Raw genomic sequence first — 19,199 nt, 5'->3', positions numbered from 1 at the left:
TAGCCTGGTACTATTGGGAGTCGGTGCCAGACTCACCGCTGACCAGACTAAATCCTTTTTTTTTTGCCTGTTTTAAAGGTCTCCCTCCCGACAAGAACGAAAAAAAAATGAGCCGTACCGATCAACATTGAGACCAGCATGGTACATACAAGACTGATCTAGTCGGATCTGCAGCTTTGTCCAAGGATTCTCGTTCTTCAAGCAATATCATTTCTTTCACCCACGCGAAAAATATCTACCAGATTTCTGCGGCTGGTGTGCGGTTCGAGATGTCGTCCCATTCAGTCAAAAGAAGGCGGTTGAGCCCTTCCACTCACACTGCTTCGCCAAGTGCCCCATTCCCAGAAAACGTTGATGCTCCTACATTGTCCTCGTCTCCCCAATCACCGCATGGAAAAAGTTCCGCGAAGGCTACTCGGAACACTGAACAACCTACTACAAGCAGAAACAGACAGGGGACTCACGATGTCACGGCTGAATTTGCGCTCGCAAGCGGCGTCTATAAGTCCAGCTTCTTCAAGTTACAGATGGACGAGCTATTGACTGGGCTGCGGCCGAATTATGATAGACAAGTCGCGAGGCTTCAAGAGACACTTCATCAATTGAAGAGTATCATTGAACATATCCCAGAGCGACCATCTCAATCGGCATGGGAAGCAGAGAAAGAGCTGCGTAGCGCACATGGAATCACGGTGCCCTTTCCTGAACCCCGGCCCGGCAGGGATGTGAAGTATTCTTTCACATATGTCAAACCAATCAATGTCAATGTGGTAGGCAGTCTATCGCTTCAAACAGGGGCTAAGAGCACCGATCCATTAATGGTAGACTTGGCGGTGACCATGCCCAGCTCTATCTTCCAGGAGAAGGACTATGTCAATTACCGATACTTCCATAAACGCGCATACTATATTGCCACTATTGCCGCTGGCATCAAGGCAGCTGATCTCGATTTGAACGTCAAGTTCGCACTTCAGGATGGCGACAGTCTTCGGCCTGTCATCGTTCTTGAGCCGACCGCTTCGACCAAACCTGGACACCTGTCAACCAAACTACGAATTCGTGTCATTACAGCCATTGAGGATTCTTTATTCCCAGTGTCACGCACTCTGCCCTCAAGGAATAATATACGTCAAGGCGCAGCAGATACTCCCACATCCGAAGGCGCTACTCCGGTCTACAATGCTTCGCTTCGATCGGAGGCCGCGGTAGCACTCTATCACAAATATCTTTACTCCAGCATTCGCAAATGCGAATCCTTCAAAGATGCATGTATTCTGGGCCGGACCTGGCTTCGACAGCGCGGATTTGGATCGTCATATCAATCGGGTGGGCTCGGTGGCTTTGAGTGGACAGCTCTGATGTCATTACTGCTCGAGGGTGGAGGCCCTAATGGCAAGCCTGTCCTCTTGAAATCTTACAGCAGCTATCAGCTATTCAAGGCGACACTGCAGTTCCTTGCCGGAAGGGACCTAACAAGTCCATTAGCAATGTTTGCAACGGACTTGTCATTCCCTGGCGAATCTCCTGTTCTGTACGATGGCAAGCGAGGATTGAATATTCTTTATAAGATGACCCCCTGGTCCTATGCCCTCCTTCGCCGAGAAGCAGACGTCACAGTGAAAATGCTAAACGAGTCCCGCGATGACAATTTCGAAAAAGTATTCATCCTCAAGGCCAACGAACCAACGTTGAGATTTGATCGACTCATTGAACTTCCAGCCCCAGCAAGTGGGAACAGTCTTCAAGATCTAAAGAAAGAAAACAAGATCTATGAAGTATTAGTCAGGGCGCTGGGGGACAGAGCCGGGCTCGTTCATCTGCGTGGTTGTGCCCCAGAGCCTTGGCAGGTTGACACGAAGCCCAATCGGAGAACGGGGCATCAAAGCCTACTTGTGGGGTTGATGCTTGATGCAGAGAATGCTACACGTGTTGTGGATCATGGCCCGGCCGCTGAACAGAAAGAAGAAGCCGCATCGTTTCGATCTTTTTGGGGAGAGAAGGCTGAGCTAAGGAGATTCAAAGATGGCAGTATCAGGGAGAGCTTGGTCTGGTCAGATCTTGCGACCGCGCCCTCTATCATATATCAGATATCGACGTATATCTTGAAGCGTCATTTTGGCTACCCCGATTCCGGAATCAAGTTTGTTGGTGATGAATTTGACCGAACACTTTGCAACAACGGGGATGGCATTATCTTATACTCCAGCCCCCATTTCCAAACGATTCATGATGCGTTCAATTCTCTGCAACGGTCTGTTCAGGAGATGGATGAAGTGCCTCTAACAGTTAGGCACCTAGCACCAGCCAGCCCGCTTTTGCGCTATGCTGCTCTTCGTCTGCAATGTGAACATGACGTGCTTTGTGGTCCCGTGGACATTGTTCTACAATTCGAATCCTCGGCTCGCTGGCCGGATGATCTTGTGGCCATTCAAATGACCAAAATAGCTTTCCTCGTGAAAATAGGTGATTCGTTGCAGTCATCTGGAGCCGCATCCGCATGCAAAGTAGGGCTGGAGAATGTGTCGAGCAAGATCCTCAATCGTGCGTTCCTCGACATCACGCATTCTTCCAACGTCCTCTTTCGCCTTAGGATTCATCACGACAGAGAGCAAATGCTCTTGGCGCGCCACATGAAGGACAAAGGGGTCCCTCTGCCGATGAAGCAAGAGCTCGCTTACGCTCTATCTGAATACAAACGACTGTTTGTTCAAACCCCTCGGCTCACACAGGCAATTCGTACCTTATGCACCCGATTCCCACTTCTTTCGCCAACGATTCGCCTTGTGAAGTATTGGTTCAGCTGTCATCTGCTTACGGAGCAAATTCGAGAAGAGACCGTGGAATTGCTGGTTGTTCGAGTCTTCACGCTGCCATATCCATGGGATACTCCGTCGAGTATCATGACTGGATTTTTAAGGACTCTCCAGCTTCTCGCACGTTGGGATTGGCAGCAGGAGGCTTTAGTCGTCGACTTCGGAGGTCTAGACAAGAGCACCGTGGAAGGCTTACAGACTCGCTTTACAGCATGGCGACAAATTGACCCGGCAATGAGCACGGTTACCCTCTTTGTGGCTTCTGATATAGACCCTGATGGTGTGACCTGGACTCAGTATGAAAAGCCCTCTAAGGTTGTGGCGGCCCGCATGTGCACCTTAGCCAAGGCTGCCATGACATTGGTTCGAGAGAATGGGTGTGATTGTGATGTGACAGAACTTTTCCGCACATCCTTAGCACCTTACGACTTCATCATCAGGCTTCGTTCAAAGCTGCTGCATGATGTCTCCACATCATCAACCACATTCAAAATTGCTGATAGACGGGAGAAGCTTCAGGCCACTGGACATACTGTTGTCCAGTCCTTCATTCAGGATCTGCAGGCGTGTTACAGTCCAAATATCCTCTTTTTCCACAGCGATGAAAATCCGGGACTTGTTGCAGGGCTCTGGAATCCTCAAATTCTCCAGCCTAAAGGCTGGACGTTGAAAATGGCGTACTCTACTTCTCCCTCAGGCCTGAGAGATCCAAAAGAGAGCGACGAAGTGATAATTAATCGTCCGGCTATCTTGAACGAAATTTCGAGGTTGAGTAAAGTCATGATCGACAGCATTGAACTTCATGGTATTGACGAGGATCTGGTATAATCACATTTCGTGATCATGTACAAAGATTATTTACAAATACAGTAGACCTCACAAAGTCAAAATCAGGCCAGCAGTGGATCCGAAAAGAAAGACTCGTGTATAATCCTGGTTTCCATGACATTGTATATCACTCCGTTCATCCACTCAGGCTCAAGCCATCACTCTTTCAGTCTTTCCGGCCGGTATGTGGGAAGAAAAAGAACAATACTTGTCTTTGATTGCCACCACTTCATAAGTGCCTTCGTCCGAAGTTTTGATTGTTTTCGTATGCTCGTGAGAGACATCATGTTTGACATCAAGTATTTCAGATTTCTTTCCCTTCCGAGCGTTTGAGCTTCGCACATATCTAGATGGAGGTTAGTTAAGTGCATGTAAATCTGTAGGTGACGACTTACGTGAATTCAAACGGCGGTGTGCCCCAGAACTCGAACTGAAGTTCAGCTTCTCCTCCTTCGTGTATATCCACGACAGACACTTGTCCTTTGCTGATCCTGACACTTGGCATCTCGTGAATGGTTTTGGTGATACTTTTGTGGGCTTTGCATCTCCCGCTGGCACCATCGCTGACGGCTGTTATACTGAAAACGCCAGGTTTCTCTGCGATACGACGAAAAGTGGTGGTTTTGGAAGTGGCCTTCCTGGAAGCTCCGTCGAATGTGTAAAACACGTCAAATGGAGCATGACCGGATAGCGAGAAGGAGAGTCGTTCGCCCACGCAGTAATCTGATTTTGACTCAAGTGGAATTATTGTAGGCACGTCCGATACTGCGACTCTAACCGAAGAGGAATCGTACTCAGTGGTTTGCTGGCAACCACGTGCATCAGTCACTTTGCGAATACTGACAACATGTTGGCCGAGATCGAGATGACGTCGTGGCAAAGGGAGATGGTGTCGATTGGCATTGATATTTGAAATCGTTACAACTTCTGGTTTCGCCTTTGAGTGATGCTTGATAGAAATCTCAAGGGAGAAAGGTGTAACACCCTCAAGAGTGATGGGAATCAATTCTTCGCCGCTGACATCTTCCTTGCAAAATCCATAAATACGGCCTGGTGAATCAAATCGTGCGGAAGGGAGAGGGTTCACTTTCTGAGTCACGACCACTGGTTTGACTCCGGGATCCTGATCGTAGAGGTTGTCGCCGACCTCTGTGAACTTGTACGTGTACAGGCCGGCTTCAGATGTATCCATTTCCAGAGAGGCAGCGTTAAGGGCGGTTCGTAAACTTTGCACTCGAACAGAAGATGAACCGCGTAACGGCTTTCGTTGTTGCTCGTATTGGATACTATATGGGGCATTCCCAGAAAGCCGAACTTCGAGGCTGTCATCGTCTCCCTGGCAAACATCACGTTTCATGATACGACCGTCGGATCCAACAGGCGAGCCATCCACGGTTGTGATTCGCGGGCGAGGAATCCAAGAAACCTCGAACACGCTGCCTTCCTGGTCGACAAAGCCAGGACACGAACTGTCGGCCACACCAACAAGTTCGTACTGTCCGTCCTGTGCCACGTTCAAGAAGCTATTCTCGTGCCAGAATGTCTTCTCGTACACGGCAGAGCTGGCGTTCACATTCTTGTACTTCACGTTCCAGGGTCGCTCTCCGCTTAGCCTGATCGGAAGATCAACGTTCGAGTCCTGCAAGGCCGAATATCGTCTGCTCCTTTCTATTTCGCCAAACGCCACATGGGGCGGTTTTGAGCGTGCATCTATTCTGATGCTATCCTTGAGGGCTCGCTTGCAATTCGAGCGATCTTTGACGCTTGTGAGAAGGACCAGGTACTCACCACCACTAACGAGCCGTTCGGTCACAATAGTGGATATTTCGCTGTCAGAATCCAAGGTGTATTTCGTCTTTTTGCCATTATGAACCACTTCATACTGCATTGTCCAGGGGGCCTCGCCTAAGAAAGCGACATCCACGGACACCGGTTCTCCAAAACAGGCTTTGCGTACAACTTTGGGTCCCAAGAAGTGTGCAGAGGCGGGTGGCTTCACATCTTGCTCGAGGACGGGCACCTTGTCTTGGAGGGACTGGGGACCATAGACAGTGTCTGCAATGTCTAGAAAGCGATAGCGATACAACCCGGCTTCTGGTGGCGTGAAGTCAAGCTGAGCACGAAGGCCATCGATTGATTGGGCTCGGGTTTCGACACCTTTTGCATGCTCAATGACATATCGAAGCCGGAAGGGTGGAGACCCGGTTAGATCTAGGTCCACGAGTAGACCAACGGGATTATTTGCACATTTGTCGAAAATTCTTTCATACTTGACAGTCATGTCGGGTTCCGGTGGATTTCTTAAGTAACAAGACGAAGGCTCTAGCACTTCTCCAGAGCAGTATTGACTGGAAAGAGAATTCAACCTGTACCAGCCTGGATCCTTGATCTGGGGCTTCTGATCAAGATTACTCAGTGATGCCTGGCGTATTTTGCTTGGCAGATCTGCATGACCCGGCTGAGCCTCACCATTGAACGTATAGACCAGAGAGAACGGTCCATCATTCCCGTAGCCTTGTCCCGACTGATGGTAATTCAGAGGTAGGTCCACGCTTGCGCCTTGTGCCACTTCCAGGAAACTTTGATCGTTGCAGCCAGACAAGGAAAGTCGAGGTCTTTCGTGAACGGAGAACTCATGCCATTGCGATGAAGATTTTGTAGATAGCCTTTCAACGTCCAATAGTATTGAGTAATTCGCAATGTTCCCTGAGCCGTCGTGGACTTCCTCAATTGTGTAAATCCATTCCCCGCCAACGTTAAGAGACTCGTTCAAAGGGACTTCAATGCTTTGGCTCCGAGCCCAGGTCACATCTGATTCTTTCGCATTGAAGAGAGTACCGCTTGTTTGTTGGCCTAACAATGGCGAGCGTAATTGATCGGGTTGGATATTGTGGAAAGAGAAGCCTCGATCGAGATTGTTGACCTGTCTGCTGTATTTGATTTTCAAAGGAGGAGTGCCCTCAACCACCAAGACTAGGTTCGAGAGCTCACCCCTACATTTGTGAGTAGGGGAATCCTTGATCGTTGCTCGAGGGCACGCGGCAACGAGAGCGTCAGAGGATCTCATATGAACGTCAAGATTTGACTCGTCCACTACTCTTTGCAGACGATATATTCCGGGTCGCTTGACAGGAAAAATGAGATCACGATGGAGGCTGGATCGTGTTTTTGGGAGAGACCTGTCTGCTTGACGCTTCATATTTTTCAGCTGTTTTGCTGGAATTGAAATGGTTTCATTTTCGCCACTGTCATAATCCAGCCGCAACAACTCTATCAAAATAGGATCTGTCTGATTCACACGTATAGGTAAATCAACAGCAGTTCTGGATGTACCAATACAGAGCGGTATATGATCAGGGTTCAAAATAGCCGAGCTATCATCATGCGGTTAGTACATCTCAATGTGATCAAAGGTTCAAGAGCCCACCCTTCTGGTAAGATATGGACAATCTGCTTGCCCAGGATAAGCGATGCATTGTGAATTATGTCCCCTGGTTTCACACTCCGCTCAGATATGGACAGTTCCCTATCATAAGCTAGTTTGATTGCTCCCGCAATCCAAGCACCCACAGGAATCTATGAAAGCGTCAGTGGGGCCTTATTTTCTGTGCGTGGTGTTTAAAGCCAGAGCATACAGGTATCTGAAACATTAGGAATATGTTTCCGGCGACGTGAATCAAGAAGATTGCTAGTGTTGTAGGAAAGGCCCATTCCAACCAGGGAATCCGCAGCGCTTGCAGGCCGAAGAGGAAGACTCCATCAACGGCTGCCCATTTCAGGAAAAGCCAGGTTGAATCTAGATCGTCAGATGCACTCCAAGAATCGTACACCCGCCACGTATTCAATGCCAGGTAGAAAGCCGCGACATAAAGTCGCTGCGAGGGCGCGTCGATGACACCCGCTGGTATGAGAGGCGATTTCGCATCCGAAGAGCCCGTGAGGACCTTTGCGGGGAGTTTCTGGACTGCCGCATTGTGCAATTGAGGCCTAGTCGGGGTTCGCGCACTGTGGTCTCTAAATCTCGGAGCGGTTTGTGGTGTCTGCGGAAAAGCAGACCGAAGCCGGGGAGTGCCGTTCATGGCATGCTGCAATTATGCGATATGCGACGGGACAAGCTGCACCCTAATGATCTAAGTATTAGCTTTGTGTCAAGGCAGAATTCACGACTGGCGTTTGAAAACAGACATATATAGTGCGTGGGAGATGCCTCGTCCTGTGAAGACTGCGCCCGCTTTGAACAGCGATTTATGGCAGAAAAGTGAGGTAGAACTTAGAAATAGGAATAGGTAAAGGCAACAGTTTGTTTGATAACACAAAACTAACGACTCTTACCCCACCTCATAGGATGTACACCTCAGATTGGCAGTGAGAGTACCTAGTGACCGCCAAAGGGTTTGAGTTGCGATGCAAGATAGTGAGTGGGACGCGTGAGAGAGGGAGAGAGCGATGAGCTTGAGTTGATAGGGATGCTTTTTGCACTGTTGTAGCAATAACGGGCCGGCGGTCAGCAGCAAATCAACTGACAGTACGTAACTTGCTTCTATGCTGGTGACGCTACTGTATTGATACCGTAATTACAGAGTGCCACTGCTTAAGCACGGAATGGAGGCCGGCAGAAGGTCATCAATCAGTACGATGATCTCACTGATCAGAGCTACGATCGTCTCACTTAGACCACTGTTTGAATCCAAGACTAGTGGCATAGTTTTGGGTATTTCCTGCACAATCATTCATTGTTTACTTGGCAGAATAGTATAGGATCCATAGCAAGAGCTTATCCTCCAGCTGTGCTACCAGGTTCAAACATCTCGTTTCTATGGCCCTGGATGAGGCGATTCATTGGAATGGATTTTGCGAGCTGGAGTCTGAACCCGTACGTCCTGTAAAACAACCTTTAGGGGCCTATGCTGAATCACCTTTCTAGGCACTCTTCAATGTCATGCTCCGGGAATTTGGCGTAAAGGGGGTCAAAGTCCAGGAAGTCGTATCCTTGGATGAGGATATGATGGCGATACTGAAGTGAGGGTTTGGCACTTTGACCCTCTACCAGTTCTACACATGGCTAACGAGTTTGATAGCAAGCCGATCTACGGGCTGATATTCTTGTCTCGCTGGCGGGAGGATGACCCCAATAAACAGGAAGCAAGCTGTCCAGAAGGGCTGTGGTTCGCAAATCAGGTCTGGCTCACTGTTTCACCTTGATCCTTATGGCTAATCATCCTGCATAGACGGCGAGCAATGCCTGTGCTACTGTGGCTCTTCTGAACATTGTTAATAATATTGAAGAGATTGACCTTGGGGAAAATTTGCAACACTTCAAAGAATTCACTATGCCTTTTACGCCAGCGCTCCGAGGTGATGCAGTAAATAACCATGAATTTATCAAGAGGATACACAACTCATTTGCGAGGTAACCAAATTGTTGTCCTATATAGCCCGCTATCTTCGTCAACGATCGGTCTAACTTAATCCCCATTATGGGACCAGGCGAATGGATTTACTCAAAGCTGATCACCAGCTCAAGGCCGAGACAGCATTCCGGCGATCTCGCACCAGACATGAGCAAGAAGACTTGGACACGGCTTTCCATTTCATTGCCTATGTTGCTGCTTTAGGCAAAGTTTGGAAATTTGACGGGTTGGAACGTCAGCCTCAAGTTCTCGGTACGGCGCAACGAAATCCACAGCAGTTCCTTCTTATAACTTACAATATAGGCTCCTGCCAATCCAGTGACGATTGGCTGGCTCAAGCTAAGCCCGATATTTTCACGAGGATGAAAGAATACGAAGAAGACCAAATTGAGTTTTCAATGTTGAGCCTTGCTCAAGATCCGCTCCCTGGTCTAATTAACAGGTTGGCGATGAATGTGAAATCTCTTGAGATGGTCAACCAGTGTCTAACGTCCAAGGCTGGCCAACTACCCTTTCACGCAATCACTCTTAAGAATACCCTTCTAGGACCCGATAAGTCCTACACACTCTCCAGGGATATGATAGATCGGGCTTTCATTCCGACTCTTCAAGAACAGGAGTATCAAAATTGTGGGGTGGAGAAGCTGAAAAACCTCTGGCACGAACTGGCGGATAGCCAGCGCAGTCTACAGGCGTCCATTCGGGAAGAGCAACAGTCACAGCAGGCTGATAATGAGTACGCGGAAGGTCGGCGGTTTGACTACAGCCCTGCCATTCGCAAATGGCTCCGACTGCTAGCCCGCAAGCAAGTCATCGAGAAGTTGTTGTGATCTTGATCTCGAAACTGGTTTAAGTCGGTCATTTGAACTTGTATTGTACGTGCTTCGTAGATAGAGCAACGATCTTTTCGTCTTGCCTCTGCCTCCTGCCATAACTACTAGTAGTTAGTTTTCTGTTTGATTATATAAGAATAAAAGGTTCCCAGTGACGTACCGACTGACCGCCGGAGGTTGCCCCCCCGCCTTACTAGTTATAAGAACGTCACCGCCTGGAGCCCAGTGCGCGCCCGCCGTCGGTGATTGTCCTGAGAAACCCCGTACAAAGGGGTTGTTGTTGTCTTTGCTTGCATCGACTCTTGTGTACTCCTGGCTGGTCCCTAAAAAGCAGCTCTTGCCCCCTGGCTCCGCTCAGTTCTTTCTTTCTCCCAACCTTTCTCGAGACCTTTCGGCCGAAGCACCCTTGCGCGAGTAAGTCGACAAAAGACAAACCAGCCTGCATGTCTTTTTCTCACTTTTTGTATACAGTACACTTATAGTCTTCCTTATCCATCTTACCATCGCCAATAAGTACGCATAGAGTATCACCTCTCTCATATCAACTCGTATCTCGCGGCTCAGCGCGGCGGCTCAGCTTCAACATGTCCGCCACAGCCTCTACATCTGAAAAAACGCCGGATGATTCATCCAAGTTGAAGACATTCTTGTCTATCCTCAGAAAGTATGCGCTCTTTTTCGAGCCTCATAGCCTACTACCAAGGCCACCTTCGCTTTTGAAGCCGATCATTCTGACAAAATGCGGGCTCGCCATCTAGGTTCGTCGGAGTGGCTGACATTGCCTCTGTCCGCTTCTCCCTGCCTGCACATCTTCTGGAGCCAACGCCCAATTTGGGTAAGTGGTTGGTCTAGCCACACGGCTAACTGTTCATTTCAAACGGCCGAGCACTTTGTTGACTTCTACCGAACGATCAGAATACTGGAATTACTTAGACAGACCGGAGGCTTTTGCAAGGTCAGCATATTGGTCCGACCATCTACGAGGCTTGTTTTCTCACAGGACACAAACAGTATCGGGCAGTCGGATGACCCTTTAGGGCGTATGCTCGAGGTTTTGAGATTTTGGTTTACCAAAGACCTGGTATGTGTCATTCCCATCTTCTGGACAGAAGCAGCTATGAACTGTTTTGCTGAATTTAGCAACAGAAGTACATCAAGGGTAAGCCATGTAAGCCTTATAACTCGACACTCGGGGAGTTTTTCAGGGTGAGTGCGATCTCAAGGGTTTATTTTGCCTCTACTTCAAAATACATGTTAACCGTGATTGTTCCTCAGTGCACCTGGGACGTGCAAAGTACACTTCCAAAAGTATCGCCAGTTTCGACGGCCAATGTCATGGACACTGTTTCTAGCTCGAAGGACAGCAACGGCGAACTTGTCAAGGTATGCTACCTGACAGAACAGACATCCCATCATCCTCCAGTGTCAGCCTTCTACATCGACTGTCCAGTGCGAGGCATCACTGCCCGTGGCTTCGATCAAATCAGTGCCAAATTCACAGGGACTAGCATTCGAGTCACTCCTGGCCAGCACAACTTGGGCATATTCATCAATGTTCAAAGCAGGAACAATGAGGAGTATCACTTGACCCATCCGGCTGCACATCTAGGTGGGCTGTTAAGAGGAGCTCTGGCTGTCACAGTTTCAGATACGTGCTACATCACTTGCGCTCAGACGCGCACCAAGGTCATTCTGCAATATCTGGAAGAAGGTTGGATCGGCCGTGCTCAAAACAGGGTTGAGGGCGTCATCTTCCGCTACAACCCCGACAGTGATACTGTTACGAGAATCAAAGACGTACCCCATGGGGATATTCTTGCCAAGATCAGCGGCTCCTGGCACGGGCAATTGTTCTACACCTTGGCTGGCTCCAATGAGGCGAATCTATTGATTGACATCACTCCTCTCTTTCCGGTTGCAAAGGCTCTGCCTCCTGATGACGAGCAGCTCTCCAACGAATCTCGAAAGTTCTGGTCAGGGGTCACTGAAGCCATCTTGGACAAACGATACAGCCAGGCAACCAAACTCAAGCAGGATATCGAGGAACGTCAGCGACAAAAGGCCGCCGAACGTCAGAAATTGAACGAGACATGGCAACCTCGGTTCTTCACTGGTGCAGTAACGCCCATGGGTAAGCCTGAATTAACTGAGGAAGGACTGAGGGTGCTTGAAGGGTTACATAATTGTGACTACAGATTACCAGAGAGTGAGATAACGGGCGCATAAACACCAGAGAAAGGTTGACTGTAATGACAACGCTCTCGACAGCTGGTTTCTGTTGTTTCAATTGCTGTTGGTTTCAAACCTTGCGGCTCTGTTCTATTCGCTGTTCCGCCTGTACGTGTTTTAGACCAGGTATACAGGGTATATTGTCAGCTCGTGGGACTTGCTGATCAATTATTTCTCCAGGGGAGAATTGCTGAGTTCAGCAGATGTTATATATAGTACAAGGATTACCCCGACTAGATAGACAATTCTAATATTACCATGCGGCAGTCAGGAAGGGCTAGAGTCAGCCCACAATCTCCTTCTGCGACTTACTGATGAACGAAAAATGCTGCGATATATGAAACATGTATGGAATGAAACAAATGCGGTAAAATAGGTATATCGCGGTCATTCGGCACGAGACAACACCGAACCAGTTCCTCCCGATACCAGGAAAGAGGGAAAACGCCTTTCAACTGACCCCTCTCGACATTAAGGTGCGCCTGTCCATTCAAAACTCCATCCGAACCGGAATAGTAGCATGTGAGAACATTTCAAGAGAATTAAAGGGAAGAGAACCCTTTGAAAAAAAGGGAATGAAACACCACTGCTAAAACAATAGCCCAGCCGGCTTAGGCATTGGCAGTAACGACCCTGTTAAAGCCTGCAGTCACTGTCTTCGTGATCTCTTCATTTTTGTGCGGAAGCAGAGACAATGCATAAGCGACATCGTTCCATTGGCGCTCAGTCTCGCATCTTGGAAGGCGAGCAGCTAATTTCTCGGCAAGTTGTCGCGCATGTTTCTCCTGTTCACACGAGGTAAGTCAGAATTTCTCCAACTCCAGGTGGTGCTTGCAGACGTACCTTTTCGACGAAACCAACCAGGAATTTTACTATGCGTTTCAATGAAGCCTCCTCGAGATTGCGCTCAGCGCTCAGCAGGCTGAACATGTCCACAAAGTGATTATAGACAGCGTTGTCCTTGGTGGCTAATTCCGTAAAAAACATACGTGCCAAGTCGGCAATCCTCTTGTCCTCATCTTCAAGACACTTGGCCATTTCGCCCAGTTGCCCCTTGACTTTAACTTGGCCTGCCAAGATCAAAAAGGTGAGGGTCATAAGGCACGTGCGCTTCACGGAGACATCATTATCATTCAACCGACGATAGAGGAAATCAGTGTTCTCGTCAATCAGATGGTTGAAACAGACTGCCATATCCCCAAGAGCGATGACAACATTACTGCGGACTATGGGATCATCGGAACGCTCCATTATGGTTATCAAGAGCGGAAGGTTCTTCTCGCAATACTCGGCTGAGACACACATGAGCTTGGCCATGCAAAGAGTTGCTGCTGCCTGGAGGTCACGGTCATTATATGTGTTGCTATTGGCGCAGATCTCCGTAACCAACGGGCCAAAATTGGAGAGTAGCGAGTTCTCTCCGTAAAGTAGCTCCCTCTCGCGAATATGAGCCATGGCGTCTGTGAAGTCGTCTTCAGTTGTCCCACCGATGAGATCTAATTCATCCTCCTCCTCCTTGGATTCTTTCTGTACCGACGCGTGCGCAACTTTATTCTTCTCCTGTTCTGCCTTGCGGCGCTTGAAGTCAAGCTCACACAATTCCAGGTGAACAATTTGCTTGATCGCGATATGGCCAACGACAAAAAGCAGCTGTGACAACCCGGCGGACGATGTTCTTGGCACTGCTTCTTGTTTATCTGGTGAAGTGATCCCAGGCTGTTCTTCTATTCCCTCAATAGGTGACCTAGAAGAAGACCTCCGTGCATGAGACTGAAAGACAAATCTAGTCTTCCGTTTCAGAATGTCAGAACATAGCACGTCTGGATGCTTCGACAGTGCGTAGATGGCACTAATAGCTTGCTCTGCCACTCCGTACCACTCTTTGCTCATAGATACGATCTCTATAATAGCCGCGAGGTTGGTAAGGACTGGATGATCGTTTGTCAATTTAGGTATGCCAGTGTCTTTTGACTTGGCCTGACGACCTGGAACCATTCGTCGTAAAGCAATGCAAGTATACTTTGCAAGCACAAGATCGGACCTTCCAAGATGGCCAAGACCAATTCGCAGCATTGTCTCAAGCTCTTTTATGACAACTTCGGGGTCCGCCAAAGCCAGCATGCCAAGGACGATGATGGCCCCTCGGCGTTGTGTCTTGGATATGTCTTTCTTTTGCACGCCATATACTTGCCAAAGCTTCGAGATCACAACCTCAGATATGTGGCCTGCCTTCATCATCGTACTTAACAACTGTTCTAGGCAAGTGAGCTCAGCAGGTGTTGAGCCGAAGGTCAAGCTGATCATGTTCCGTGCAATGTAGTTGGCAGCATCGTTCGGACTAAATGAATCCGGTGCTTCGAAAAAAAGCCCCCGATAGCAGTCGATGAGATGGGTCTGGACTCCCTTGCCCTCATCACTGTTTCCTTTGGTCCAGATAAGCCGCAGCATTCGGCGGATCCCACTACGGGAAGTCTCAACCTTATAGGCGTCAAGTACAACAAAGAAATCCATGGCTTCAATGGCCTCACTTTTGTTCCTTGACGACAAGAGCTGGGCAACTATAGTAGAGGCCGAATGAAGAACTTCGATGAAGCGAATAGCTTCGTTATAATATTTCCTTGTTAGTTGTAACCGTGTGAGTAATTCGGACGTCGCAGCCTGCTCCGCGGCATGTTTCATTGCTGCTGCTTTCTCTTCTTCTGTCAGACGTGTCGCTTTAGATGGGGACTCTTCTGGCAGTTGAGTTGCATCATCCAACAACGCACTGTCAACGTGCGATACGTCACCACCTTCAAAACCCTGTGTTTCAGGGGGTCTTAGTGCGTTTAGCTCAGCATCTACTCCATCGAGTCGAGCTGCCCAGTCCTTATGTGAAAGTTGCCCACCGTGCATGACACTGAACGGATGGGTTGAGACCAGCTTTGCAAGTAATTTGATAGCGTTCCGCCGTACATTACTGCTTTTGTCTTCCAGGCTTCTCGCTGCAAGCTCTGCAACGGCTTGTCGTCTTTTCGGAAACTTCTGCTCCAGATCGCAGATTCTCATATATACCTGGATAGCCCGGCACCTGCAGTAAGGATTGATGTCGAGGAAACGCTCTTCCAAAACGTCAAAAAAGGCGTTGATTTGGGTTTTGTAATTATCGCCTCGCTCTTGCTGTCGGCTAAGGTCGGATATCAGATTTCCGCAGACTTCGATCACTGCGCATCTCAGGGTGTAGGACTGCCAACAAAACAATATTAGAGTCTCGTCACACCTGGCAGGGTTGATGGAAGTCAAACCTCGCTATCTAGCTGTTTGGCCAAGAGAGTCATCTGCTTGATGATCAGGCGAGGTGCCAGCTCTGAGAGCTTGATGACGAATGAGGACACAGACTTGGGTCCTCGGGTATCGTTGGAGTTGAACTCTTTGTTCCCGAGCTCCCTAGCCTTCGATTAGCCAATGCAACGAGCGGAGAAACGGTAGCGCTTATATACTTCAATATCTCATCAGAAAGTTGGGGGTAGTCGTATTGCTCCGCGAGAATGTGCAGGAACTCCGCCATGGGTTCGGATAAATGCTCAAAGTAAGTCAGACTCTGTACAATAGAAGTCTGGGCTCCTAGACATTCGCATTAGAAATCGCTATGACCTTCAAGTCGAGTGAACCCACCAAATGCATGCCCGTGGTGTTTCACGGCGATGCAGAGAACCTTGAAGGCATGCATTCGAATGCTCATGCTTTTGACCCGCTGCTCACTCTCGAGGATGAGATAGATTGAGCGAGTGAAGAGATTGATGACTGTATCCCGGTCTGAGGTCGTCAAGAAGATCCTGCCCAGTTTAAGCTTCATTACTTTGCACATAGTTTCCATCGCGACCTGAATCTGCGCTGTCCAGTCCCAGTTTCCATCCCTGGCATTGGCCTTGGGTTTGGCAGCTTTGCCTGCACCTCTCCGAGTGGGAGCAGTCTCCGTTGGCTTCTCAGCCGCTTTAACCTCGACAGCAGAGAGCGCCCATTGAAGGAGAAAGCCATACATTTCCAACAAGGTTTTGTGCTGCTGGATTGCATCCGGCTCGTCAGATTCAAGATCACCATGAATGATATCTGCTTCGATCGATAGACCGGAGACAATCAGATCGAGTAGTTTGCTCAAAGTTCGTGTGGGCGAAAAGACGGAGTATCTGTTGGAAATCAAAAGTTTAGAGCCAGATCTACGAAGGATAAAGAATCTTCGAGGGAGATGTTTGGGGTCCACGGCGCACTTTAACAGGAATTGCAACGAATCGTAAAAGGAACCCCGAGCGAGACCTTCCGGGTTCTCAGCGACCGCATCCACAATCGGATTGAGAACATTGTCGATTATGGCGGGCGATAGTTGATCTGGATCTGTTTCGCAGTCGAGCAGCTCGGGATCGGCATCTGGCGTAGGCACGGAGGCCGGATCGCTCAGATAAAACTTGAGCGATTCATTAATATCGAATTGGATGCGATCTTCCATATTGGTGACGAGCGAGGAAAGCCCTCGCAGGACACGCGAGCTGTTTGAGAAGAAGAAAAGCAAGATGAAGGGATGTTGCGCAGGTTGGCTGGCCTTGTTCTGGCGGGGAAATGGATGGAGGGGGGGAGGAGGAGCGGGCCAGAGAAAACCAAACCTCAAGGCGACGGGCGAATGTCAGTTAGGTGGGTGAGTTTGTTTGTATTTTTCTCCTTTGGGTGCCGATAAGGTTAGGACAACACAATACCGAGTACATGTACCATCTAACCTTGATTGCGTAGGCGATATTGTATTTCAAAGTTTCTCCGTACGGTCGGGAACCGCGCCGAACGATAAACAAAACACCACCATACTAGAACGGGTAATTTTTGCACCACCGCCGGCGCCCGGCCTTGAGCGTCTCCGGACCCTCCTCCGCCCAGTGATTTGCAACCCGCGGCAAGATATAGATCGATTGCTAATTCCGAGAAGAAACATTATCCTCTAACTTTACTATCCCAGACTGCAAGAATCCAATCTGCCTCTGCATCTCAGTATCTCACTACTCAGAGCTCAATCGCTTGCATGCCAGCCTAAGTGACCGATCCATCCTCGGCCCTAAAGTTAAGAGTCGCGCCAATCGCCAATAATTGTCGCGCGCGCTTTGGTGCCATGTCCGCCTTCCATGCAGTGCCCGCTGGGACTTTTAGTGCTCAGCGGCCAGAACTGGCTCTCACGGTGCCCAATCATACCGAAAGAGATAATATCATGGCAAATAGCGATTCGTCTCTGGAGGATACCCCAGAGGAAAATGGCCTGGAGGAATTTGACCCTCACGATGAGGAAGATGTCGACGAGTCCGTGAAAGAGGACATGAAGCGGTTGGAAGATACGTTTCCAGGGATATCTGATCGATTCCGACTTGTCAACCGAATAGGTGAAGGTATGGCGTGGATTGACCGTGATCATTTGAAGATGTTTCCCGGTTATGCTGAAGATCCTCTAACTTGGTATGGTGATCAACTAGGAACCTTTTCCACGGTTTATAAGGCGGAGGATCTCTTGTACGACCACTATCGAAATGACTGGGATACGTTCCAAAACGCCCAGGACGACAATTGGACGAACCATCCCACGAAGCGACGCCGGGGGGAGGAAGGAAACAGTCACCCATTTCCCGCGAGGCGACGAAAACCACGCTTTGTTGCTTTAAAGAAGATCTATGTCACAAGCAGTCCTCTCCGCATCCAAAACGAACTTGAATTGCTGCACGATCTCCGAGGCTGTCGATCTGTATGTCCCTTAATCACTGCTTTCCGCTATCAGGATCAGGTCGTAGCAGTCTTGCCCTTCTTCCCGCATACCGATTTCCGTATCCAATATCGTACGTTCATGGTTGCGGATATGAGACATTACTTCCGATCCTTGTTCACCGCTTTACATTCAGTCCACAAGCACAACATCCTCCACCGTGATATAAAGCCGACGTAAGAACACCTGCGTTCCGGGTCCGCCCCCGATGCCCCAGTCAGTTCGAAAGGTACTGATCATCACGTTGGCTTTTACAGTAACTTTCTGTACAATCCCGAACTCCGAGAGGGAGTACTAGTCGACTTTGGTCTTGCAGAAGTAAGTATAGGCGCACAGGGGTTCACTAATTATCAGTCGCTGACTCACTATTCCAGCGCGAAGGCTCCGAGTACACTGGTACTTGTTTGTGTGCAAATACAAGCCAGATACGCCGCAGCCGATTTCTCCAAAGCTATTACTACACCCATTGCGCCTCATCTCTAAATACCACGGCTCTGGGCTACCCAAAGAATGACTCCCGACCTTCGAGGCGTGCTAATCGAGCAGGAACCCGGGGATTCCGCGCACCCGAAGTGCTACTGAAATGCACTTCACAAACAACGAAGATCGATATGTGGTCAGCTGGCGTCATTCTCCTGACGTTACTCGGTCGTCGGTTTCCATTCTTCAACTCAGCTGATGATGTTGACGCCATGATCGAGATGGCTAGTATCTTTGGCACACGCCGTATGAAGCTTGCGGCAGCCATGCATGGGCAGATATTTGAAACCAACATCCCGACTATAGGGGAAAAGGGTTATAGTTGGGAGAAACTAGTGAAATGGGCGAGCTGTGTGGAGGAGCTGACTGAGAGTGAAAAGCAAGCCACCCGTCTTTTGGCTGGGCTCATGGAACTGGACCCTTACAAGCGTCTCAGTGCTAAAGAGGCCTTGCAGCACGAATTTTTCACTGATCCTATAGATCACGATGTGGAGTGGGGAGGTAATCCAGATGATAGCGGTGATACTGGCGAGGAGGGCGATAAAGATGATGATGAGGCAGACGATGCAGCAGATGAGGTAGCAATGATATAAATATCCTAGAAAAAATATGTATAACGAAGAATACTCATCAGTCACCTAGGCTTCATACCATGATCATCTTACCAGTTACAGTGCCATTCTAAATGCCCTTATACCTTTTTTTTTTTTGCGGTGACTCATCCGGAGCGCGCCACCAGAAGGAGCTGGAGGAGCGATCGAAGACAGGAATGTAAGGGAAGAGCCGTCAATGAACCAACGAGGTTGATAATGCGCCAAACTGGCCAATGTTGCGAAGT

The 19,199-nt window shown here is 48.9% G+C and overlaps 6 protein-coding genes across 6 annotated transcripts; 4 read left to right on the top strand and 2 right to left on the bottom strand.

The window, feature by feature from the left end:
• The first annotated feature begins 119 nt into the window (after window positions 1–119).
• BO97DRAFT_408337 (rRNA-processing protein UTP22) lies at window positions 120–3,734 on the top strand. Its single transcript, XM_025695834.1, has one exon. The coding sequence runs from the start codon at window positions 270–272 to the stop codon at window positions 3,639–3,641; it is 3,372 nt and encodes a 1,123-aa protein (XP_025547575.1). The 5' UTR covers window positions 120–269; the 3' UTR covers window positions 3,642–3,734.
• BO97DRAFT_204538 (putative nuclear envelope pore membrane protein) lies at window positions 3,717–7,881 on the bottom strand. Its single transcript, XM_025690547.1, has 5 exons — window positions 7,827–7,881; window positions 7,277–7,763; window positions 7,069–7,217; window positions 4,037–7,015; window positions 3,717–3,987 (listed from the first exon to the last, which is right to left on the bottom strand). The coding sequence occupies exons 2-5, from the start codon at window positions 7,718–7,720 to the stop codon at window positions 3,792–3,794; spliced, it is 3,768 nt and encodes a 1,255-aa protein (XP_025547574.1). The 5' UTR covers window positions 7,721–7,763; window positions 7,827–7,881; the 3' UTR covers window positions 3,717–3,791.
• A 393-nt stretch (window positions 7,882–8,274) lies between these two features.
• Window positions 8,275–9,969, top strand: BO97DRAFT_398147 (ubiquitin C-terminal hydrolase 37). Its single transcript, XM_025694175.1, has 6 exons — window positions 8,275–8,514; window positions 8,566–8,660; window positions 8,720–8,831; window positions 8,870–9,051; window positions 9,129–9,304; window positions 9,356–9,969. The coding sequence occupies exons 1-6, from the start codon at window positions 8,458–8,460 to the stop codon at window positions 9,880–9,882; spliced, it is 1,149 nt and encodes a 382-aa protein (XP_025547573.1). The 5' UTR covers window positions 8,275–8,457; the 3' UTR covers window positions 9,883–9,969.
• A 157-nt stretch (window positions 9,970–10,126) lies between these two features.
• On the top strand, window positions 10,127–12,429 carry BO97DRAFT_408335 (putative oxysterol binding protein (Orp8)). The gene is made up of 7 exons (XM_025695833.1): window positions 10,127–10,299; window positions 10,357–10,549; window positions 10,644–10,720; window positions 10,801–10,840; window positions 10,897–10,966; window positions 11,032–11,091; window positions 11,161–12,429. The coding sequence occupies exons 2-7, from the start codon at window positions 10,470–10,472 to the stop codon at window positions 12,109–12,111; spliced, it is 1,278 nt and encodes a 425-aa protein (XP_025547572.1). The 5' UTR covers window positions 10,127–10,299; window positions 10,357–10,469; the 3' UTR covers window positions 12,112–12,429.
• Window positions 12,430–12,444: 15 nt separating this feature from the next.
• BO97DRAFT_446153 (condensin subunit YCS4) lies at window positions 12,445–16,709 on the bottom strand. The gene is made up of 6 exons (XM_025698620.1): window positions 16,359–16,709; window positions 15,766–16,277; window positions 15,591–15,714; window positions 15,396–15,537; window positions 12,958–15,336; window positions 12,445–12,899 (listed from the first exon to the last, which is right to left on the bottom strand). Exons 1-6 carry the CDS (start codon window positions 16,592–16,594, stop codon window positions 12,726–12,728), a joined length of 3,567 nt encoding a protein of 1,188 aa, XP_025547571.1. The 5' UTR covers window positions 16,595–16,709; the 3' UTR covers window positions 12,445–12,725.
• Window positions 16,710–17,035: 326 nt separating this feature from the next.
• BO97DRAFT_398137 (serine/threonine protein kinase CDC7) lies at window positions 17,036–19,003 on the top strand. Its single transcript, XM_025694174.1, has 4 exons — window positions 17,036–17,513; window positions 17,598–18,057; window positions 18,139–18,199; window positions 18,256–19,003. Exons 1-4 carry the CDS (start codon window positions 17,243–17,245, stop codon window positions 18,952–18,954), a joined length of 1,491 nt encoding a protein of 496 aa, XP_025547570.1. The 5' UTR covers window positions 17,036–17,242; the 3' UTR covers window positions 18,955–19,003.
• Window positions 19,004–19,199: the final 196 nt, after the last annotated feature.

Source organism: Aspergillus homomorphus, assembly GCF_003184865.1.
Source record: "Aspergillus homomorphus CBS 101889 unplaced genomic scaffold BO97scaffold_48, whole genome shotgun sequence".
NCBI lineage: Eukaryota > Fungi > Ascomycota > Eurotiomycetes > Eurotiales > Aspergillaceae > Aspergillus > Aspergillus homomorphus.
The sequence above is the reverse complement of the archived record's forward strand: the minus strand, read 5'-3'. Positions and strand labels throughout refer to the sequence as shown.